The 24,242-nt window shown below is 42.1% G+C and overlaps 1 protein-coding gene across 1 annotated transcript; it reads left to right on the forward strand.

The window, feature by feature from the left end:
- The first annotated feature begins 672 nt into the window (after window positions 1–672).
- mboat4 (membrane bound O-acyltransferase domain containing 4) lies at window positions 673–19,343 on the forward strand. Its single transcript, XM_043706765.1, has 3 exons — window positions 673–800; window positions 5,241–5,465; window positions 18,371–19,343. Exons 1-3 carry the CDS (start codon window positions 673–675, stop codon window positions 19,341–19,343), a joined length of 1,326 nt encoding a protein of 441 aa, XP_043562700.1.
- Window positions 19,344–24,242: the final 4,899 nt, after the last annotated feature.

Genomic DNA, 24,242 nt, shown 5'->3' on the forward strand with positions numbered 1-24,242 from the left:
TCTGTCTTCAGCTCTTCTACTTCAGCTCACTGTCAGACATTGACCAATGCAGATCAGTAGTCAATCAGGACAGTGTACATTCCATGATTTAATAAGGTGGACAGTGAGTGTAAATTATAATCTTTTGAGAGAGTGCATTAAATTTAAATTTCATTATCTTTTTAATCATGGCATGGGGAATGTAATCCTAAGTGAAAGACTAATGGTGCACGGACCCATGTTCCCTGGATACACATATGCTTATCCCAAACAGAGCATGAAAACTAAAATATTTTGTTTTAAATGTAAGCTTTAGGCAAATACTACGGATCCTAGAAGCCAATTAACGTGCCAGGGATTTGTATTGTTCACAGCAGGAATACTTTGGAGTCAGATAGTTCAAGCTGCTTATCTGGCACTTTGATTAAGTGCCTCCTTTGAATTGTTCAGTTACTGGGGAACAGGAGCATTAATCAGTTATTTCCTTCTCTTGGTCTATTGACATTGTTTTCTATTATGTATTTTCTCAAGTGCTGTTTAAATGTGGAGAAGCTATATAATGACATGTTAGTTTGGTGCTGGTGTGTGCTACAAATTATGGTTTTCTTTAAAATATTGCCACCTATGCTTTAGCATATTGGTAGTTGTAAAGGTAATGTGCTTTAACTTGTTTTAAACAGTGGATTAAACAGGATGGATTTAGAGTTTTTACAGTCTGAGTTAGACTATTACCCAGTCACCGTCCACCAGTTTCTGAGTGCCCCATTTGCACTTGCTTTCTATCACCTCTCCATCACAGGACACCTTCACCTGACTGCAAGGTAAGAATGCCTAAGCTTTATCAGTAATATGTGGCACCATGCCCTATCTTTTAATCGTTAAAAGTTCTTAATTCCATTGCATATGTTCTGTGATCTCAATGTTGTGAACATGTACGTTTCCAGTTGAGCAGTGGGTAACAAAGCAGGTGGAACTTTTTTGGTAGGTTGAAATAACACCATGGTATGTTTTTGGGTTAAGGTGTGTCCAATGCTGAAGGTCAAGATTTCAGTGACTTGTGTTAAAATATAATTGTTTCGCTGATAAATTGAATTCAAATCTTGAGTTAACGTTATATTGGAATGGCATAAAAAGGAAACAGAGTGTTTTGTGACTTCATTTTGTAGACTTTTGCATTTGTAAATACAGTACACAGCTTGAGTACAGGTCTAAATGCAAGCTACAAAAGTAGAGTTATTAAAGTTTCAGGCTGATTGTTGGATGTGATCTTGCCTTTAACTGTGTTCACCTTTTAAGGACTACGTGTACCATGCGTATACAATGTTGCAAACCTGCCTGACAACTACTTTGCTGTTGGTTTACTGAATAGTCTGTTTTATAACTTATAGTGCATTTTCCTGTTTTAAATCAACTAATTCACAGAGTTAATCCAATCCCCGATGAGCAATTAATTATCAGACCATTATTGTTAATATAGCACGGGTGATTAGCAGTGGTAAACATCATGCTGGTGAGATCCATTGTGCTTGAATGGTCAAGCAAGTTAGTCTGCAGAAGAAACACATAGTTAACTGTCTTAAAGTATATGGGACAACCTTTAATGTGCTCATTTATTACAGTGTTGAAAACAGAGCTTGCTGGTAAGCAGACAAATCCCTATCAAGAGGCCAGTTTAACTCACACAAAAAAGCAAATGATCAAAGTATGTGCTGTATCAATAGCAAGCAAGGAAAAAGTAAGAGCATATTTTGAGAATGTCCAAAACATTCCCTAGTTTAAATTGAGACACAGCAGACTTCCTAACACAATTTAATGGTTCAGAGGTATGGTTTTTAGGTTAAGGTGTTTCCAATGCTGAAAGTCAAGATTTTCTTAGCAATTGGGAGTGAAGGGCCACACAGACTTAACACAGCAAGATTAACAGCAAAAGGGCTAAAAGATCACTAAAAGATACAGATCTTTCACAATGGTGACTTTTCTTAGAGATGCCACTGATATCCACACATCATTGATATTGTATGGTATTGCTGTTTGTGTTGTAAAATGTTTCTTTCACAAATTTGCATTTCCAGAATGTACTCCATCATGATGAAAGGTCAACAGCCTGAAACATTATCTCCATTTCAATGTCCAAGATATTGTCTGAGCTGCCGGCTATTTCCAAGAATTTTTGATCTTCTTTCAGATTTCTAGCATATACAATATTTTGTTTCTGTACAAGAACTGAGTTGTGAAGAGAATGACAGAAATCCAGCTTGACTGATTGTTTCTTTCAGTCCTTGAAGACTATATAAGATAGACCTAGGAAATTAAGGAGCAAACAAACGTTATTTTAACTTGATTACAAAGTATATTCTTTACTCTCCTTTGTTAAGTGGATCAAAATGAGAATAAGGGTTTTTTTTTAGATTAGATTCCTACAGTGTGGAAACAGGCCCTTTGGCCCAACAGGCCAACATCCACCCTCCGAAGAGTAACCCACCCAGACACATTTCCCTCTGACTAATGCACTTAACACTATGGGCAATTTAGCATGGCCAATTCACCTGACCTGCACATCTTTGGACTGTGGGAGGAAACCAGTGCATCCAGAGGAAACCCACGCAGACACGGGGAGAACGTGCAAACTCCACACAGACAGTTGCCCGAGGCTGGAATCAAACCTGGGACCCTGGTGCTGCGAGGCAGCATTGCTAACCACTGAGCCGTCGTGGCTAAATTTTGAACTCACTCTTGTAAACAGCTGCTGCATTTAAATAAAGAGATAAACAAAAAGAAAAAACAAATAGTTGTGTGACAGCAGGGATTTGATTATCATGAAACTGTTTAACTGTTCCAAGTGCTTTGATTACATAACATAAAATACAAGAATATCTCCTGTGCCCTATCTTATGGTGAGTCAAGGGTTACAAATGGCTCAATTAGCAGCAGTGATACAAAAATATGCTGTTTACTTTTTTAAATTAGTTGAAAATAAACTAGAATTTAAACATTTGAGCGCTTTATTCCCACAACAGTTATATTTATTTTTAAGTAGAAAGCTAATGACAGCTAATAGATATCTTAACTCTGACAAGACAGTGATCACACATACGTTGAAGATTTTTGTCTAAGCTGATATTTCAGTATGGAGGAATGCTGTTCTGCCAATGGTGATGTCTTTCAAGTAATGTATTAAAACTGTGTTTCACCTGCTGTCTCAGGTCAATGTAAAAATTCCTTGGGCACTACTTTAAAGAAGAGCATGAGAGTCCTCCCAATGTCCTGGGCAACATTTACACCTTCAAACATGACCACTAAAACAGTGTATCTGATCATTATCATATTGCTGTTTGTGGGATCTTGCTATGCACAAATTGATCACTTTATCTCCTGCACTACAAGCATTCTCATACAATATGGTTATTGAATGCAACTCCCTGGAGCTAAGTGACTGCCACTTCAGCTCATCTGAATTTAAGGTGATTAGTCAGTTACTTGGTCTGCAGAGGGTACACTCCTCGGTAATATATTTCAAGATTAGAGGGCACATTTTTAAAGTGAGAGGAGAACGATTTTAAAAAATAAATGAGGGGCAGTTGTTTTACATAGAGGGTGGTTTGCATGTGGAAAGACCTTCCTGAGGAAGTGGTGGATGTGGGTATAATGACAATGTTTAAAAACCATTTAGATAAGCACATGAATAGGAAAGGTTTGGAGGGATATAGGTCAGGAGCAGGCTGGTGGGACTAGTTTAGTTTGGGATTATGTTCGGCATAGACTAATTTGACCGAAGGGTCTATTTCTGTGCTGTATGGCTCTATGATTATGACTATTTCAAACATGTCTCGTTGCTGTGAAGCACTTGGAAAGAGTTAGAATTTCCAAACGGTGCTACAAAAACTGAAAGACCTTCCTTCATCTTCAAACTATAAACGTTTAACAAGGTGTAAAGCTGAGAAACATAACTTCTCACATGTACGTTTTTCAAGGCCAGAATCACACCGTCACAGATGTTTAAAAGCAATAGCTAAGTGGGGTTTGTGGGAATTTCACAACCTTGGTGGTATTGGGGGAGGCCCAGAAATATAGCGCAGGAAGGATTGGAGTTTTGCACCCATCTAATGTGAGCTCGATCCACTAGCTGATTCCATTTTCAGGTTCCAGGGATTAGTGGCACTGGGTCAGGCATCAGATCCTGGCAGTAAAGGAAGCCCTGAAACAGAAATTGCTGGTGAAACCTTGCAGATCTGGCAGCATCTGTGGAAGAAAGCAGAGTTAATGTTTCAAGTCCAGTTCCTCTTCATTAAAACCAGATCTCCAGCATCCGCAACTCTTTGTTTTATTGGAAATACTCTCTGACTCTGGTTAAAGTGGAGGACAGTTACTGCTGTCTGTCAGTACAGAGGACTAAGGGGAGACAGGAGAATGGAAGCTAAGAGCCTTCTAGTGTAATACTGAGAGTAGGATAGTGACTGGACCTAGCAATAAGGTATGAGTGATTCCAGGACTCATGCATGATGCACTGGGAAATGCAACATTGAATCCATATTCAAACTGCACCGCTCTATTTAAAGTTTAATTTAACAATTTATTGCAACATTTTGTAAGTAGTCTTGTGGTTTCCTGCCATTTAGACGCTCAAATTTGCAAACTGGACTTCAAGAACTTACAGAGTCTCCCTTAGGTTTCTATCTTTCCTATTTTGAGGAAGGAGAAAATAAAATCTGCAAAATAAAGAAAGAACTTGCAGTTATTTAGGACAGTTCGTGATTTCAGGGCATTCTAAAGTGCTTTATAATCAACAACGGCTTCTTGAAATTTAGTTACTGTTCTAAAGGGCAGCAATGAGATAAATGATCAAAGAATTTGATTTAGAAATTGTGGCCTAGGATCTGTTACACATATTTGAGAGGGCTGATTCAGCCTCAGTTTGAACTCACAGTATTCATTCATACATTAGCTGGTATTGTGTGTTTGGGTATATGTGTTAAACACTGTTTGTATCAGTGTATGTAACATGATGCCATGTAAGAGAGTTCATAACTGTGTCCATACATATGTGTGACTATATCAAATATGACTATGCATGCTGGTGTATTTGTATTTCTGTCTATATGTTTGCGTATGTGGCTTGAAATAGGAGTGTACATGTCCATGTGTGTATGTGAGTTTCTCTGTAGGTGCATGTATTTGTATTTCTTTTAGACAAGCCAATTTAAGCAATTAAGTTGCAATTCACATAGTCTCATTTAAAGGACAGAATTTTTATATTTTTCCAGATATATATTCCTTATGTTTGGAGGACTTCTTTTAGCGATTGTTTCCATGGGGCATTATGCCGTGATGGTGCTCATACCTGCTGTTTTTGCAGTGGTACTTATACACTGCCTGAAGCCTAGAATTGTTCACAAATGGACCTTCCTCAGTCAGATGACATGGCAAACACTTTGCCACCTCTGGCTACACTACAAAGAATATTATCTACAAGAAGCAACAGACATCAAGTAAGTGTATTATTTTTAATTACTATTACCTGGATAATTGAGGTTCATTCTGGGGTAGGTGGGAACTCTATAAACGCGATGGCCTATACCTGAATCAGAGGGGTACCAATATTCTGGGGGTAGGTGGGTGCAGTTTGCTAATGCTCTTCAGCAGGGGGATGGGAACCTGAATTGTAGCTCCAATGTAAAGGAGGTTGAGAGTAGTGAGGTCACGAATAAGGCTTCAAGATTGCAAGAGTGTACTGGCAGGCAGGAAGGTGGTTTTTTACTGTGTCTACTTCAATGCCAGGAGCATCCGGAATAAGGTGGGTAAACTTGCAGCATAGGTTGGTACCCAAGACTTCGATGTTGTAGCCATTTTGGAGACATGGATAGAGCAGAGATAGGAATGGTTGTTGCATGTTCCGGGGTTTAGATGTTTCAGTAAGATAAAGGAAGGTGGTAAAAGAAGGGGAGGTGTGGCATTGTTAGTCAAGGACAGCATTATGGTGGCAGAAAGGACATTTGATGAGGACTAGTCTACTGAGATAATATGGGCTGAGGTTAGAAACAGGAAATAAGAGGCCACTCTGTTGGAAGTTTTCTGTAGGCTTCTGAAAAGTTCCAGAGATGTAGAGGAAAGGATTGCAAAGATGATTCTGGATAGAAGCAAAGTAATAGGGTAGATATTACAGGGGACTCTAATTTTCCAAATATTGATTGGAAACACTATAGTTCGATTATTTTAGATGGATCGGTGTTTGTCCAATGTGTGCAAGGTTTCCTGACACAGTATATAGATAGACCAACAAGAGATGAGGCTCTTGCTGGATTTGGTATTGGGTAATGAACCAGGCCAGGTGTTAGATTTGGAAGTCGGTGAGCACTTTGGTGATAGTGATCACAATTCGGTTATGTTTCCTTTAGCAATGGAAAGGGATAGGTATATACCTCAGGGCAAGAGTTATAGCTGGGGGACAGGCAATTATGATGCAATAAGACGAGGTTTAGGATGCATAAGATGGGGAAGAAAACTGCAGGGGATGGGCACATTTGAAATGTGGAGCATGGTCAAGGAACAGCTACTGCGTGTCTTAGATAAGTCTGTACTGGTCAGGCAGGGAGGAAGTGGTCGAGCGAGGGAACCATGGTTTACTAAAGAAGTTGAATCTCTTGTCAAGAGGAAGGAGGAGGCTCATGTGAGGATGAGACGTGAAGGCTCAATTAGGGCACTTGAGAGTTACAAGTTAGCCAAGAAAGACGGAAAGAGTAGCTAAGAAGAGCCAGGAGGGAACATGAGAAGTCCTTGGCAGGTAGGATCAAGAAAAACCCTAAAGCTTTCTATAGGTATGTCAGGAATGAAAGAATGACAAGGGTGAAATTTAGGCCACTCAAGGACAGTCGTGGGAATTTGTCCGTGGAGTCTGAAGAGGGATAGGAGAGACACTAAAAGAATATTTTTCATCACTACTCACACAGGAAAAAGACAATGTTGTTGAGGAGAATACTGAGTACAGGCTATTAGACTAGATGGGATTGAGGTTCATAAGGGGGTGGTGTTAGCAATTCTAGAAAGTGTGAAAATAGATAAATTCTCTGGGCCAGATGGGATTTATCCTAGGATTCTCTAGGAAGCTAGGAACGAGATTGCACAGCCTTTGGCATATTGCAAACAATATGGAGGCATGGGATCGAGGGTGATTTAGTGGTTTGGATAAAAAAATTGGCTTGCTGAAAGAAGACAGAGGGTACTGATTGTTGGGAAATGTTCGTCCTGGAGTTTAGTTACTAGTGGTGTACCACAGAGATCTGTTTTGGGGCCACTGCTGGTTTGTCAATTTTATAAATGACTTGGAGGAAGGCTTAGAAGAATGGGTTAGTAAATTTGCAAATGACACTAAAGTTGGTGGAGTTGTGGACAGTGTGGAAGGATGTTGCAGGTTACAGAGGGACATAGATAAGCTGCAGAGCTGGGCTGAGAGGTGGCAAATAGAGTTTAATGCAGAAAAGTGTGAGGTGATTCACTTTGGAAGGAGTAACAGGAGTACAGAAGAACCTTGATTACCCGGCATGCGATTATCCAAATTTCGGATAATCCGGACAAGATCGCAAGGTCCCGATGCTTGGCTAGACTATGTTATCCGGCATTCGATTATCCGAACATTCGGTTATCCGAACATAATACTCCTCGCCTATGTCATTCGGATAATCGAGGTTCCTCTCTACAGAGTACTGGGCTAATGGTAAGATTCTTGGTAGTATGGATGAGCAGAGAGATCTCATTGTTCATGTACATAGATCCCGGAAAGTTGCGACCCAGGTTGATGAAGTTGTTAAGAAGGTATATGGTGTGTCAGCTCTTATCGGGAGAGGGTTTGGGTTTTGGAGCCATGAGGTCATGTTGCGGCTGTTCAAAACTCTGATGCGGCTGCACTTGGAGTATTGCATACAGTTCTGATCACCGCATTATAGGAAGGATGTGGAAGCATTGGAAAGGGTGCAGAGGAGATTTATCAGGATGTTGTCTGGTATGGAGGGAAGGTCTTATGTGGAAAGGCTGAGGCTGTTTTCGTTAGAGAGAAGGTGGCTAAAAGGTGACTTAATAGAAGCATACAAGGTGATCAGAGAATTAGATAGGGTGGACAGTGAGAGCATTTTTCCTTGGATGGTGATGGCTAGCATGAAGGGACATAGCTTTAAATTGAGGGGTGATATTTATAGGATAGATGTCAGAGGTAGGTTCTTTACTCAGAGAGTAGTAAGGGTGTGGCATGCCCTGCCTGCAACAGCAGTAGATTTGCCAACTTTAAGGTTGTTTTAAATGGTCATTGGATAGACATGCAGATGAAAATGGAATAGTGTATGATAGATGGCCTTCAGATTGGTTTCAAAGGTTGGCACAACATCAAGGGCCAAAGAGCCTGTACTGCGCTGTAATGTTCTATTTTCTATGTACTAATATATAGGCATCGGCTTGATCTCAATTCAGCATAGTTATTAGCACTTACACTAAACTCATGTCTAACATCTAGGCCATTAGACAATAAGTCTTACTGCAAATTTACAATGTTGCTGGTGAGATCACATGTGAAATACTGTGAGTAGCTTTGCTCCCTTTATTTAAGGAAATTTATCATTTCAGTGGAGGCAGTTTAGAGAAGGGTCACTAGGATGATTCCTGGTATAGACAGATTGTCTATACCAGGCCAAGGTCAAACAGATTCGGACTCTACTCACTGGAGTTTAAAAGAATGAGAGGCGATCTTCTGGAAACACATAGGATTCTTAACGGGTTTGACAGGATAAATACTAAGAGGATGTTTCTCTTCATGGGAGAGTCTACAGCCAGAAGGCATAGTCTCAGAATAAAGGGTCACCAATTTAAGACTGACATGAGGAGCAATTTCTTCTCTCAGAGAGTTGAGTGTCTTTGGAACACCTTTCTGCAGAGAGCTGTGGGGGCAGAGCCCTTGTGCATATTTAAGGCTGAGATAGATTCTTGATCAGAGAGGAAAACAAGGGTTACACGAGGAAGGACAGGAAAGTGGACGTGAGGAATGTCGGATCAGCCGTAGTCCTATAGAATGGCGCAGCAGGCCTGAGGGACTGGACAGCTACTCCTGTTCCTATTTCTTAAGATTTAATGCTCTTATAGAACAGAGCAAGAGTGTGCTCAAGTGGGAAATTCTCATAAAACACAAAGTGATCGAAGAATCTGACAGCACACGCTCATTATCAGTTCCCAGTTCAGTTTCCTGCCCAGACTGGCAAATTGCCAACCGTAGGAGACCAGAGTTGAAGATTATTTGTGATGTTTAGATTAGATTAGATTACTTAGTGTGGAAACAGGCCCTTCGGCCCAACAAGTCCACACCGACCCGCCGAAGCGCAATCCACCCATACCCCTACATTTATCCCTTACCTAACACTACGGGCAATGTTCATGAATGCCTGAGACAGAGTTGAAGAGGAGTATTGTCTCTCAGACAATAGTGAATCTGTGGGGTTCTTTACCACAGAGGCTATCAATGCTGGGTCAATAAGTATATTCAAGACTAATAGAGACAGATTTTTAATCAGTAAGGAAATGAAGAGTTATGAGAAAAAGTCAGGAAAGTGGAGTTGAGATTATCAGATATCATTGAATGGTCGAACAGACTAGATAGGAAATGGTCCATTTCTGCTCCAACGTCTTCTTGTCTAACAGCCTGGGTGTTAGACATGACTTTAGTATTTAGGCAGATTTCTTTGAACTCTGATGCATTCTACTCCACAAGCTGCATTCTAAAAACCACTTAACCTCTTTAATCAACTGTTCTACCTCCATTTACCTGTCAGCATTGTTACAGCAGAAGGCAAAAGTTAAAGAGTTTAAAAACTAGCAGCAATCAGAGTTACATGCCCAAGTTAATTCAATACAAATATATTGCAAATAAAGTTTTGAGCAGTTGTCTCTAAAAAGAAAAATGACAATTGAGAAAACAAGACACACTCAAAATGTAAACATACAGATGTGGTTACTTCTTGTGAATTTATTTTCATCCAGAAAATTACGGTAACTCTTTGACATATAACTCAGTTAGAACTTTCAAATCAGTAAGCCAGTTTGGAAGCATCAGAAAGGCAGATCAACTCAAATAGAGTCATGAAGTACCTGCATTAAAAAGCCCTATTATGCAGTAGTTTACGTTCATTAAGCTCTTACTTAAATTTAAGATGAGGCTTCCTCTCCCTGCATTTCCTGGGGCAGGCGATAGCCTAGGGGTATTATCACTGGACTATTAATCCAGAGACCCAGGTCAAGTTCTGGGGATGCCGCATTTGAATCATGCCATGGCAGATGGTGGAATTTGAATTCAACACAAATCTAGAATTAAGAGTCTAACGATGACCATGAATCCATTGTTGATTGTTGGGAAAACTCACCAGGTTCACTAATGTCCATTAGTGAAGGAAATTGCTACCTTTCCTGGTATGGTCTACATGTGACTCCAGATCCACAGCAATGTGGTTGACTCTTAGCTGTCCTATGAGCAATAAATACTGGCCTAGCCAGCAACATTGTCATCCCATGAATGATTTTTTTTAAATTCCAAATAATTCATGGGCAAAGCCAGTATAGTATGTGCTCCAGTAACAACAGGAGCATTGAGGCATCCATAGACACAGTACCATGGAAATATCTTCCAGCACCAATTGGAAATAGACCAAAAAAAAATCATTAATAAAAGTGAAAGAGACCAAAATAAGCATTGCTCCAAAATTAATACATCTGAAATGCACAACCAATATAAAAAAAAATGTGCTGGATGCCCTGTGTCATTACAAACAAATTTGAGAAGATCAATGAGATTGACTTGATTGAGTAGCAAATGAGAACTTTGTGGAAAATTGCATTAGGTCAGTGGTCAACATTCTGCTGTTGATCTGCCAAAGGGAAGACAACGTTTTTTTATTCATGTGTCTGTTAGTTGCAACAATTGCCATGATTTATTAATAAGTGTGTTCTGGCTTCCCTTTGGCCTTGAAGATGGTCAACACTCAATACTGTCACACTGCACTATCACTCTGAGCTGAACCGTCTAATGGTGTATCAAAGGTGCCAGAATGATTCAAGTGCTTGTGCGATGGATGAACCTTTGGCACACCAGTGTGATCTATTCTGCTCGGATCCTCTACGCACACCTTAGCCACCAATGGTCTGAAGTACAACCAAAAGCACAACAAAAGATTTTTCAAATAACAAAAAAGGGCATGCAAACACTCACAACCAGGGTATACTCCTCTCTGTAAGTATGTTGGGTTAATTCTTGAGTTAAACTCACACAATTACATCCTCCCTCCTTAAATGCAAGATAAGAAGCCTTTAAACATTTACTTGTGTTCCAATTACCCTACCTGTCAGAATTAATTATCTCTTCCCAATTATTCCTGGCTCAGTTGAGATACTCAACATTTCAGAAACTTGGCTGCATAAGCCAAGTGTGTACTTGTCGAGTCAGGTCTTCGGCCTCCAGTCTGGATAAATACACAGCTTTCATGACCATTTTCTTTGCTTTACCTTCACTGGAGCCACCACAACTACATTAGGTACTCCATGTTGAATAGGTTCAATGTCTCCATGGACCATCGCTCCATCCAAATGGACAAAGGCAATGCATGAGTGTCACCTTCTCAAGTGCCACTTCAGCAAAAAAGACAACAACTTTTCTTTCACATGAAGCAGTTTAGCACAAAAGGGAACACAGACAGGTAGCTTGGCAGACCCAAAGATCATAAGGCAGGAATTCTTCACTCTAGTGGCATCAGGTCAAAACAAACAGTTGGAAATTAAGGACAAACAAGAATTATATACCACGTGGGTTATGTTAAGCTGAGAAATCCCTTTGGTCTGTCTGCCCTCCCTTCACACGAGATCTTTTTTTCCCACCAATGACACAATGTATTTCCAATGAGAGTCCATTCAACTACTTCAGTTGCCCTCCCTAAACATTGCCACCTGCTGGTCGCATTCCTGCTCAGCTCCCTTGCATGTCCACAATCACCATGGCTACCTTCTGCTGGAGGTCCCATTACATAGTGAGAAGGAAATTGAAAAGGGAAAGTAGGTTTGGACATGGCAAGGTGCTGCATGAATGTCAAAGCTGGAGCAAATGCCAGCATCATATTTGACAAACACAGTACATGAACTTGAAGAAAGAGTATTGCATGAAAGACAAAAGGGGAAGCATACTTAGTGGGGCAAGTGTGAATTCCAGTCATTTGTGTGTTTCATTACATTCAGTCCAGGACCTGGGCTTTTCCTAAAGGCTTGGTCACGATTAGTTTGGGCAGTTAATCCGATGCAAATATCTGTGCTGTTGTAGTCCAGGGATTGAATCACAGTCAGTTGGGTAAGGATGGTTTGTACATGATTTTAAGGTTTTAAAGTTAATCCATGCCATTGTTGAAGCTTTGGGCAGCTCAGATCTGGGAAGTGACCTGGCTGTATTCACTGGGGATGAGGGAACAGTCATAATGAGTGGGTTAATTGTAGATCGTTGGCTGGAATTTGGAGGGGGAGACTGCTTGGAATCAAAGTGGGGGTGGGGCTGGGTGGTGGGGAAATGGTAGTGTTGGTTAAGGTGAGGCATATTCACTCGGCCTTGATATGGGGAGGGTACAAGCTCAGCAAGGGTATTGTTGCGTTAATAGTCAGAGGCTCTGGAGGTAAGGCAGGGACATGTAAAGAGGCTCAAGCAAAATGGGGGATGTGATCATCGGGTGCACAGAGATCGCAAAATAGTAGAAGACTTGAAGAATGGGTTAATCTGTGGGACACAGACACAGCCTTGTACTACAGCAAATGCAAAATTGAAACCTCACCAGATTAATCCTCAATCCATCCATCAACATCCTGGAAGGTTACCACTGACCAGGAGTGTGATGGAATACTCCCCACTTACCTGGATGAACACAGCTTAAACAATACTCAAGGAGAAATTCACCAATTCTCCTAAGACAACTATGTACAACTACTACTGTCTGGAAGGACAAAGGTAGCAGACACAACAGCAAGTTCCTCTCCAAGCTAATCCCCATCCAAACTTGGAACTATATCCCATTTCTACACTATTACTGGGTCAATATCTAACAGCACTGTGCAAATACCTACTCCAAACTGACTGCAGCAATTCAAGACAGCAGCTCATCACCACCTTGTCAAGGGCAATTAGGAATGGGCAATAAATGTCGGTCCAGCCAGCATCACCCACATCCCTGAATTCATTTTTAAAAATCAATTGTGTAATATGGCTTCGATATTGACAAAGTGGCACCCGTGGCGGGGGGAAAGACTAAGCCTCTAGGATTGAAAGACATCATATTGCAGCTGTCATATACTGCACCAAGACAAAGGCTGCTGGGAGAGGATTCCTGTTGTTGGGTTGTTGTGAGAGGGAAGTGGGTGGCAGAGAGCCACCTGGTAGCTGCTTCGTGCCAAAGGGTCACCTTACATGAGGTGAGGATGATGAATGAGCATGGACTGGGGTATTGCCCGGCTTGAAGGAAATCCTTTCCTTCCTTGATCCTTAAATACATTACAGATTCTATCAACACTCTCATGAGCTGTTCTTGTAGGTTTCACCAATTGGATATCCCAGGCTTTGACTTCTCCTCTATATAGAGCAAAGAACAAAGAAAATTTACAGCCCCGGAACAGGCCCTTCGCTCCTCCAAGCCTGAGCCGATCCAAATGTACTGTCTAAACCTGTCGGTCAATTCCTAACCATTTATATCCCTCTGCTCCCCACCTACTCATGCATCTGTCCAGACACATCTTAAATGAATCTACGCGTTCCAAACGCCCACCACCCTCTGTGTGAAGTACTTGCCACGTGTATCCCCCTTAAACTTTCACCTTCTCTGCACCCTCTCCAAAGCGTCCACATCCTTTTGGTAATGTGACGACCAGAACTGTACAGAGTATTCTAAATGCGGCCGAACCATACCTTCTTTGTTGTCCTCAATGTCCCTGACAGTCATCTGTAGTACTTTGACTTCAATCAAATCAATGTGCTCCTTGGAGTTTGGAAGAATGAGAGGAAACAGATCTTGGGGGCTTGACAGGGTAGATACTGCAATGTTGTTTCCCTTTGTGAGACAGGTTAGAGTTTAGTCAGTCTGTGGATTTCTTTACTGCAGAGGGCTGTTGGGACTGGGTCCTTAAATATACTCAATGCTGAGATATACAGATTTTTAATCAATAAGGGATTCAAGATTAATGAGGCTAAGGTCGGAAAGTGGAATTGAGGATTATCAGATCATCCATTATCTCATTGAAAGGTAGAGAAAACGTGATGGGCCAAATATCTTATTTCTATTTTTACATCTTATGGACTTATTGACGAAGAATATAACCAGATAGAATCATAGAGATGTACAGCACAGAAACAGACCCTGTAGTTTTATTTATTTATTTATTCATTTTCTGTGATGTGGGTGTCACTGGCTGGGCTCAGCATTTATTGCCTGTCCATAGTTGCCATTGAGAAGGTGGTGATGACCTGACTTCTTGAACCGCTGCAGTCCACCCGCTGTGGGTTTAACCAAAATGCTGCTTGGGAGAGAATTCCAGGATTCTGACCGAGTGACAGTGAAGGAGCGGAGATATATTTTCAAGTCAGGATAGTGAGTGGTTTGGAGGGGAACTTGAAGGTGATGTTCCCATATACTGCTGCCCTTGCCCTTCTCGATGGAAGTGGTCACGGGTTTGGACGGTGCTGTCTGAGGATCTTCTGTGAATTACCACAATGCATCTTGTAGATAGTACGCAATGCTGCTACTGAGTGTCATGGTGGAGGGAATGGATGCTTGTAGATGCAATGCTAATCAAGCGGACTGCTTTGTCCTGGATGGCGTCAAGCTTCTTAAGTGTTGTTGGAGCTGCACCCATCCAGGCAAGTGGGGAGTATTCCCACCAATCTGATGGTGATGGAGTGGTAGGAGAGGTGGATGGTAAAGTTAATAATGTCAAAGGCTGCAACTGGGTGATGAAGGCTGATGACGGGTTGTTTGCCTTCATCACTATTGTAAAGGATGTCATCTTCAGTAAAAGCAGTTTCAGTTATGGTTGGAGGTGAAAGTGATGGGAGCGCTATAAACATGGAATTCGTGGAAGGATTGGCACAAAAACTGAACACAACATCTTCAAGGACGTTGGAGAGGAACAAGAATTTGGCGATGGCATGGCAGTTTGCAAAGATGGTGGGGAAAGTAATTTTTTTGAAGGCAGGAATATTGTCAACTGATGTAAGGAACGAAGGCCAGTACTTGAAGAGGGAGAACAATATCAGCTAACATGGGAGTCAAGAAGGGAAGTTGTGTGCTCCGTAGTTTTGTGAGAATAGCATGAAGGGAGCAGTAGGTGGATCATATGGTCAACGTCAATATCAATGGGGAGATAGGAGTGAAAGCACAGGAAGATACAAGTTCAGGGTTAGGGAATGGGGAAACATTAGAAGTTAGCTTGGTGGTGTAGGGGAAGGATGAGAAGTGGAAAAAGCAGCTGTTCAGTTGATCTGAATCTCAGCAGCAAACAAATATCAGAGTTCTTCACACATATTCTTAGAACTGAGGCTGGAGAAGTATTAGAGAAGGCAACTTGCAGTAGAGAAAATGAGGCAGATGTTAATATTGCATTTAAGGATAACCCTGGAAAAGTTAGCAGTCTAAGGAGACAGGATTAGAACCCTGTCTGTTTCCATGCTGTACATTTCTACGATTCTATGTAGATCTGGCAATGAATGTCTAAATCAGTTATAGACCACATCCATTCAAATCTGTGATGCTTGGACTTAAGCGAGTGGAGATGAAGGCTAAACTGTATTGAATGACCAAGTTAGGTTCTATTGTCATTTGTATTTAAGTACGGGGTACAAGAGTACAGTGAAAACTAACATGTCACCACACACAGCATCATCTGAGGAACAAGATCCCCAGGCACAAAATTTTAGTTACAGAAATAGAAAAATAAAGAACTAAGTTTAAAAATTCAGCACTGCAGTCCTCTTAGCATAAAGGAGAAAAACAAAGAAATAAAGTTAAAATGTCAAACATTACAGTCCTTTCTTAAGCCATGGGCCTGCAGAAGCTCCAAGAGGGCTCGCTCTCCCTCCTCGCTGGCCATGCTTTCACTCACACTAGGCTAAGACATGGCCGGGCACACAAGGCTTCAGCCCTGACCTCTGTATCACCGAAGACTGCTGCTTCCGCCATCCCTCACCACCATCCACTGAGCCGCCATCCCTCATTGCCATCCCTCACCACCATCCACAGAGCTGCCATCCCTCACCGCCATCCCTCACCACCATCCCTCAATGGCGACCATTTCCGCCATCCCTCACCGCTGATCACCGAGCCACATCCCTCTCCGCTGGCCACCAAGCAACCATCCCTTTCTGCCGGCCACCGAGCCACCATCCCTCACCGCCGACCACCGAGCCACCATCCCTCACCGCCAGCCACCGAGCCACCATCCCTCACCGCAGGCCACCGAGCCACCATCCGTCACCTCTGGCCACCGAGCCACCATCCCTCACTGCCAGCCACTGAGCCACCATCCCTCACCGCAGGCCACTGAGCCACCATCCCTCACCACAGGCCACCGAGCCACCATCCCTCACTGCCAGCCACTGAGCCACCATTCCTCACCACAGGCCACTGAGCCATCATCCCTCACCGCAGGCCATCGAGCCACCATCCCTCACCGCCAGCCACCGAGCCGCTGTCACCAACCGTATATCACTGGGTCCCGGCCGCTGCCCGCTCTGTCACTGCTGCTGTCTCCACAACCTCCAAACGATAAATAATAAACACTGAAAATTTTAAAAAAAACTGAGGAAAGAAGAAACACAAGGAAAGTGAAAAAGACAGGAAAGGAGAAAATGGAAGCGGGTGGAATGGATGAGATCCAGGCTCAGGAGCCCGGGCGCAGCCATCTTGAAACACATTTGCATTTTAAAGCACTGGACCCATTCATGGCTCATCCAGTCAAAAACAGGAATGAATTGATTTACAGATACTGATGAACCTCTTAAATTGTGCTAACATAGTCAGGTTCAAAGAGGTTGTAATTAGGATTAAACGGTGATGTCACACAAATCAACAGTTGCAGAAATGTCGTGTTGAACAGAGGGCCAGAGACTAGACAGACAGGACTTCGAAACTACCACTGTAGGTGAAGTGGGAAAGAATATTACCCCAGGGCAGATACAGGAAGAGGGTGCATACATGTAACTTTACAAATGTGGTAAAACAAATTGAGAAGGTTGTTAAAAAAAATGTATGTGATACTCAGCTGTACTAATAGACCATTGGCACTCGAGGGCAAAGGAATTATGCTAAATCTTTATAAGACACTGCTCAGGCTTCATATTAAGTCCTGTGTTCATTGCTAGGCACCACACCTTAGAAAGTATGTTAAAGACATGCAGAAGAGAATGACTGGAATGCTCCAAAAAATGAGGGCCTTCCATTATGTGGTGAGTCTGGAGAGTTGAGGTTGTTGTTTCTTTTCTCTCTTTTTTCTTTTTCTCCACACTACCACCTGACAGCAGTAGTGAGTATTTTTTCCCCACACCCATGTCATGTGTGCGTGTATGCAGGTAAAAGTTGGGGTTGTTATTTTGTAGACAAATTTAATGGAGATGTTAAAAATTATTGAAGGTTTTGATAGAATGAAAAAGGAGAATCTGTTTCTCGTGGTGAAAGAGTTGATAACCAAGGCCACAAATTTAATGTGACTAACAAAAGAACCCAGAGCAAACATGTTTTGATACCTCCAGATATTGTGATCTGGAATGCACTGTCTGAAAGGTCCATAAGGCAGATTCAGTCGTAAATTCAAAAAGTTAGACCAAGACGATAAATACTTGAAGGAAACATTTTGCAGGGTTGTGAAGAAAGAGCAAGGGATTAAAATTAATTGGATAGCTCTACCAAAAACTGAGCCAAATAACTTCCTTTCCCACAGTGCCCTACTTTGGTTCTATGTAAGAACAAATTAATCTTTGCACAAACAAAAGACTAATATTTGGAATGGACTCAGAGTAACCAGGGTAAGGCCGAAGGCAAAGGAAAAAGAGTTATGCACTGCAACTGAAAGACTATGTAGTTCTGTGAAAGGGTTGAATGATCGCTCTCTTCTCTAACTATGACAGGGAAATATCAATTGTTTAGGGATTTTGCCCCTGAGTGTTATGTTTGTTGAGCAAAGAGATCAATAGCCATGGGAAAATAAAACTTAAAAACTATGCATTCTATCTGCTGCTCACATCCAGTATTTGAATTGTTTTAAACAGGTTGCACTACTCCAGCAACTGTTGTACACATAAATGTTAGTGAGGTAAATCACTATTGAAATGAACTATACTTGTTTTCACATTCAGGTTCCAAATAGCCCTGTCATCTCTAATGCTGTTAACCCAACGAGTGACATCAGTGTCATTGGACATTCTTGAGGGCGAAATCAAGATCACAGCTCGAAAAGTACAGCAAAATCGCTTTGATGCTGACACTCTCTGTTGTTCATTGCCGTACCTCAGCTACATGCTATATTTCCCTGCACTGCTCGGAGGGCCTCTGTGTTCCTTTCAAAGGTTCAAAACTCACGTGGAAAATCTTAAGGAGTCTGATCAGAAATGTACTGCCAAACCCTTATGGTCTTTCTTTTACAAGTGCATACAGTTTTTTGTGTTAAATATGCTCAGAGTGGCGGTAAGGAACTGTGTTAGTGTTATTAAACATCGTGACCAAAGATCCACTCAGTGGAATGTTCCTGAAGATATTTTCATGATTTGGACAACAGCTTTAATGTTCAGATTAGCATATTACTCTCAATGGCTTCTTAGTGAATCTCTTAACAATCTAGTTGGCCTGGGATTGGAAAATGACAGGATTCAACAGTCTACCCTCTCCGATACTGATATCTGGACACTTGAGACAACTAATAAGATATCCGAGTTTGTTCGAGTATGGAACAAAACCACAGCAGGTTGGCTAAGGAGAATGGTGTTTCAACGCAGCAAAGTTCAGCCTTTCATATCAACATTTATCTTTTCAGCTTGGTGGCATGGCCTTCATCCTGCCCAGATCTTTGGATTTCTGTTGTGCGCTGCCACTGTAAAAGTGGACTATCGTGTTCACCAATATATGGTCCCACTCACTGCGAGATCAAGGTTCCTAAGGTTATTCTATAAAATTGTGACATGGATGCAAACTCAACTAGTAATTGCATACGTTTTAGTCGCTGTGGAGTTGAGGACCTTTTCTTGTGTGTTGGTGCTGTGCAAGTCTGTGTGTGCTGTCAGCCCATTAGTGTACATACTGATGCTAATAGGTATGCCAAACAAAGCCAAGTAAAAGTTAAAGAGCATTGTCAGTTTACCATGTACACTGTGTCCCTTTCATCTAATTAATGTGGGATCACATGGTTTTCAAATCGTCTGCTCTTTTCATAAGTGTCTGAAGGCTGTGGATGGCACTTAGAGTCATAGAGTCGTAAGCACGGAAACAGAACCTTCGATCCAACTCGTCCTTGCCGAGCAGATATTCTAACCTAAACTAGTCTCACTTGCCAGCACCCAGCCCATATTCCTCTTAAACCCTTCCTATTCATATAACCATCCAGATGCCTTTTAAATGTTGGAATTGTACCACCCTCCACGACGTCCTCTGGAAGCTCATTCCATACACGTACCACCCTCTGCATGAAAAAGTTGGATGTTTTTGTGAATTAGAAACATTAATGTGCCAGTCTTGCTGGTCTGTTCAGTAGGTGGGCACGCTAGATGATGTGCAGGGGTGGAGGGGGGTGAGATAGGTATACAGATTCCTCCTGATTCTTTGAACCTTGGAGCCTGCACGTTAGTTTCAATGCCGACATTTTTCATGGTCCAGACAACCATTTCCCCAGCCAGAGTATCAATGCATTCAATTTGCCCACTTTTAACAGCTTTAATCCCCTAACAAAATCTATTCACTTTGGTTTTATTAAGTATCTGTTTCCATTTAACAATAATCAGAACTCTTGCTAACTATTTAAAAAAGGACTCTGATTTAATTCCTGTATTCTTCAATAACATTGAGGCAATTATCTCATCTGTGAACCTTACCCATCTGTGAGAATGGAGAGCCCAGCATATACAATAATTACATCAATATGGAATGAAAGAACATTTGGACGGTGCCATAATAGTTACAGCAAAATCCCATTTATTATAAACTATTAATGCAGTTAGCATTCTTAGTTCTTTAATTGTACATTGCTCTCCATGTGTTATTTTATTCTTAGAATCCTGCCTCCAATCAGGACCGAAGGGTCTAGTTTCTGTGTTGTACATCTCTATGACTCTATCATACGTATTTATTCATAGAATCATAAAATCCATACAGTGTGGAAAGAGGCCATCGGGCCCATCAAGTCTGCACTGACTGTCTAAACAGCATTTCACCCCAAACTAGTCCTATCCCCATAACTCTGCATTTGTTATGGCTAATCCATCTAGTCTGCATATCCCTGAATACTATGGGGCAGTTTAGATAGAATCATGGAATCCCTACAGTGTGAAAGCAGGCCATTCAGTCCACACCAACTCTCTGAAGAACATTCCACTCAGACCCACCCCCTACCTTATCCATGTAACCTTGCATTTCTCATGGCTAATCCACTTAACCTGCACATCCCTGGATACTAAGGGCAATTTAGAATGGCCAATCCACTTAATCTCCCTGCTGAAGAGTTTATGCTCAAAACAGTGATTCTCCAGCTCTTTGGATGCTGCCTGACCTGCTGTGTTTTTCCAGCACCACACTCTTCGACTCTGATCCCCAGCATCTGCAGTCCTCACTTTCTCCCAATCGGCACATCTTTGGACTGTGGGACAAAACCCACACAGACATGGGGAGAATGCACAAACCTCACACTGGCAGTCGTCTGAGGGTGGAATTGAACCCTGGTCCCTGGTGCTGTGGGGCAGCATGCTAATCACTGAGTCACCGATCCACAATCACTGAACCACTGCGCCCACGCATACGTTTTCTGTTTGATCACTCCTGTGATTGGGTTTTCCTGGGCAGGTTTTGGAACTTTTGGGCAAAGTTCACCTCTCACTCCTATGTATGTTGAATGCCAAAATGGAGACTGACTATTTTAATTACCTATAGTGTCATGCATGCTGCTGAACATTGTGCAATCATCAGCATATGATCTTATGATGGGGGGAGGTATATTGATGAAGCAGTTGAGGATGGTTGGGCAAAGAATACAATCCCTTCTCTCGGTAAAAGGGTCTTGTGGTGGAGCGGTAACATCCTTACATCTGAGCCAGGAGGTCTGGGTCCAGGTCCCACCTGCTGCAGAGATGTGTAATAACTTTCCAAATAGGTTGATTGAAAGTGCCCTGAAGAACTCCTGCAGCAATGTTCTTGGGGTAAGCTCCAAGAGAGTGTTGCTGTACAAAGAGACCTTGGAATGCAGGTTCATAGCTCCTTGAAAGTGGAGTCGCAGGTAGATAGGATAGTGAAGAAGGTATTTGGTATGCTTTCCTTTATTGTTCAGAGTATTGAGTACAGGAGTTGGGAGGTCATGTTGCGGCTGTACAGGACATTGGTTAGGCCATTGTTGAAATATTGCGTGTAATTCTGGTCTCCTTGCTATTGGAACGATGTTGTGAAACTTGAAAGGGTTCAGAAAAGATTTACAAGGATGTTGCCAGGGTTAGAGAATCTGAGCTACAGGGAGAGGCTGAATAGGCTGGGGCTGTTTTCCCTGGAGCGTCGGAGGCTGAGGGGTGACCTTATAGAGGTTTACAAAATTATGAGGGGCATGGATAGGATAAATAGACAAAGTCTTTTCCCTGGGGTCGGAGAGTCCAGAATTAGAGGGCATAGGATTAGGGTGAGAGGGGAAAGATATAAAAGAGTCCTAAGGGACATCTTTTTCACGGAGAGGGTGGTATGTGTATGGAATGATCTGCCGGAGGATGTGGTGGAGGCTGGTACAATGGCAACATTGAAGAGGCATTTGGATGCGTATATGAATAGGAAGGATTTGGAGGGATATGGGCCGGGTGCTGGCAGGTGGGACTAGATTGGGTTGGGATATCTGGTCGGCATGGACGGGTTGGACTGAAGGGTGTGTTTCCATGCTGTACATCTCTGTGACTCTATGATTGAGATGAATGGCCTCCACTAACCACAAATGTCTTGACTGGTACTAGATAACGCACCAATGAAGAGTCTTCTCCCTGATTCCCATTGCTTCAGTTTTGCAAGGGCTCCTTGACATCAAATGCTGCCTTATGTCAAGGGTAGTCACTCTCACCTTTTTAAAATTAGCACACACTCTCCGGAACTGTCAAGAAAACCAACCAGAATTCCCTTTCACAGCTTGAAAAAGCCACCTCAGTAAACATCAGGGCCTCTGTGTCTGGAATGCATTCAGTTCTCATACATAGGAATCATCATAGGTTGCACAAACAAAAAAATTTGAAAGGAAAGAAAGGAAGTCAATCGTTAACCTGGGGTCTGACATTAACAAGCTCTCGTTGACCCAAGTGATCTATAAATAGATGCAAATACCTGAATTAGCCTCATCCAAGCATAAGAGGTACTAGGCAGATTTGCATTTGTTGCAAATCCAAAATAGTTTTTGCAGATTATCGAACAGAACTCTCTTGATAATTAACCACTACATTTATAGACCAGTGAGCCTGACGTCGGTGGGAGGCAAGCTGTTGGAGGGAATCCTGAGGGACAGGATGTACATGTATTTGGAAAGGCAAGGACTGATTAGGGATAGTCAACATGGCTTTGTGCGTGGGAAATCATGTCTCACAAACATGACTGAGTTTTTTGAAGAAGTAACAAAGAGGATTGATGAGGGCAGAGAGGTAGATGCGATCTATATGGACTTCAGTAAGGCATTCAACAAGGTTCCCCATGGGAGACTGGTTAGCAAGACTAGATCTCATGGAATACAGGGAAAACCAGCCACTTGGATACAGAACTGGCTCAAAGGTAGAAGACAGAGGTTGGTAGTGGATGTTGTTTTACAGACTGGAGGCCTGTGACCAGTGGAGTGCCACAAGGATCCACTACTTTTTGTCATTTATATAAATGATTTGGATGTGAGCATAATAGGTATAGTTAGTAAGTTTATAGATGATACCAAAATTGGAAGTGTAGTGGACAGCGAAGAGGGTTACCTCAGATTACAACGAGATCTTGGTCAGTTGAGCCAAGGGGCTGAGGAGTGGCAGATGGAGTTTAATTTAGATAAATGCGAGGTGCTGCATTTTGGGAAAGCAAATCTTAGTAGGACATACACACTTAATAGTAAGGTCCTAGGGAGTCTTGCTAATCAAAGAGACCTTGGAGTGCAGGTTCATAGCTCCTTGAAAGTGGAGTCGCAGGTAGATAGGATAGTGAAGAAGGCGTTTGGTATGCTTTCCATTATTGGTCAGAGTATTGAGTACAGGAGTTGGGAGGTCATGTTGCGGCTGTACAGGATATTGATTAGGCCACATTTTGGAATATTTTGTGCAATTCTGGTCTCCTTCCTATAGGAAGGATGTTGTGAAACTTGAAAGGGTTCAGAAAAGATTTGCAAGGATGTTGCCAGGGTTGGAGGATTGAGCTATTGGGAGAGGTTGAACAGGCTGGGGCTGTTTTCCGTGGAGCGTTGGAGGCTGAGGGGTGACCTTATAGAGGTTTACAAAATTATGAGGAACAAGGATAGGGTAAATAGACAAAGTCTTTTCCCTGTGGTGGGGCAACTCCAGATCTAGAGGCCATAGGTTTAGGGTAAGAGGGAAAAGATATAAAAGGGATCTAAGGTGCAACCTTTTCATGCAGAGGGTGGTCATCTAGCCAGTAATATTAGAAATGATAGTAACTAGCCAGTAATATTAGAAATGATAGTTTCTTTCAATACATAAGAAACAAACGACAGGCAAAAGTAGACATTGGGCCACTTCAAACTGATGCTGGAAGCCTAGTGATGGGAGATAAGGAAATAGCAGGAGAACTTAATAAGTACTTTGCATCAGTCTTCACAGTGGAAGACATGAGTAATATCCCAACAATTAAAGGGAGTCGGGGGCTGAGTTGAGTATGGTTGCCATTACAAAAGAGAAAGCGCTAGAAAAGCTAAAAGCTCGTAAAATTGATAAATCTCCTGGCCCCGATGGGCTACATCCTAGTGTTCTGAGGAAGTTGGCTGAGGAAATAGCAGAGGCGTTGGTTGAGATCTTTCAAAAG

This window comes from Chiloscyllium plagiosum, chromosome 2 (assembly GCF_004010195.1).
Source record: "Chiloscyllium plagiosum isolate BGI_BamShark_2017 chromosome 2, ASM401019v2, whole genome shotgun sequence".
In the NCBI taxonomy this organism is placed as follows: domain Eukaryota; kingdom Metazoa; phylum Chordata; class Chondrichthyes; order Orectolobiformes; family Hemiscylliidae; genus Chiloscyllium; species Chiloscyllium plagiosum.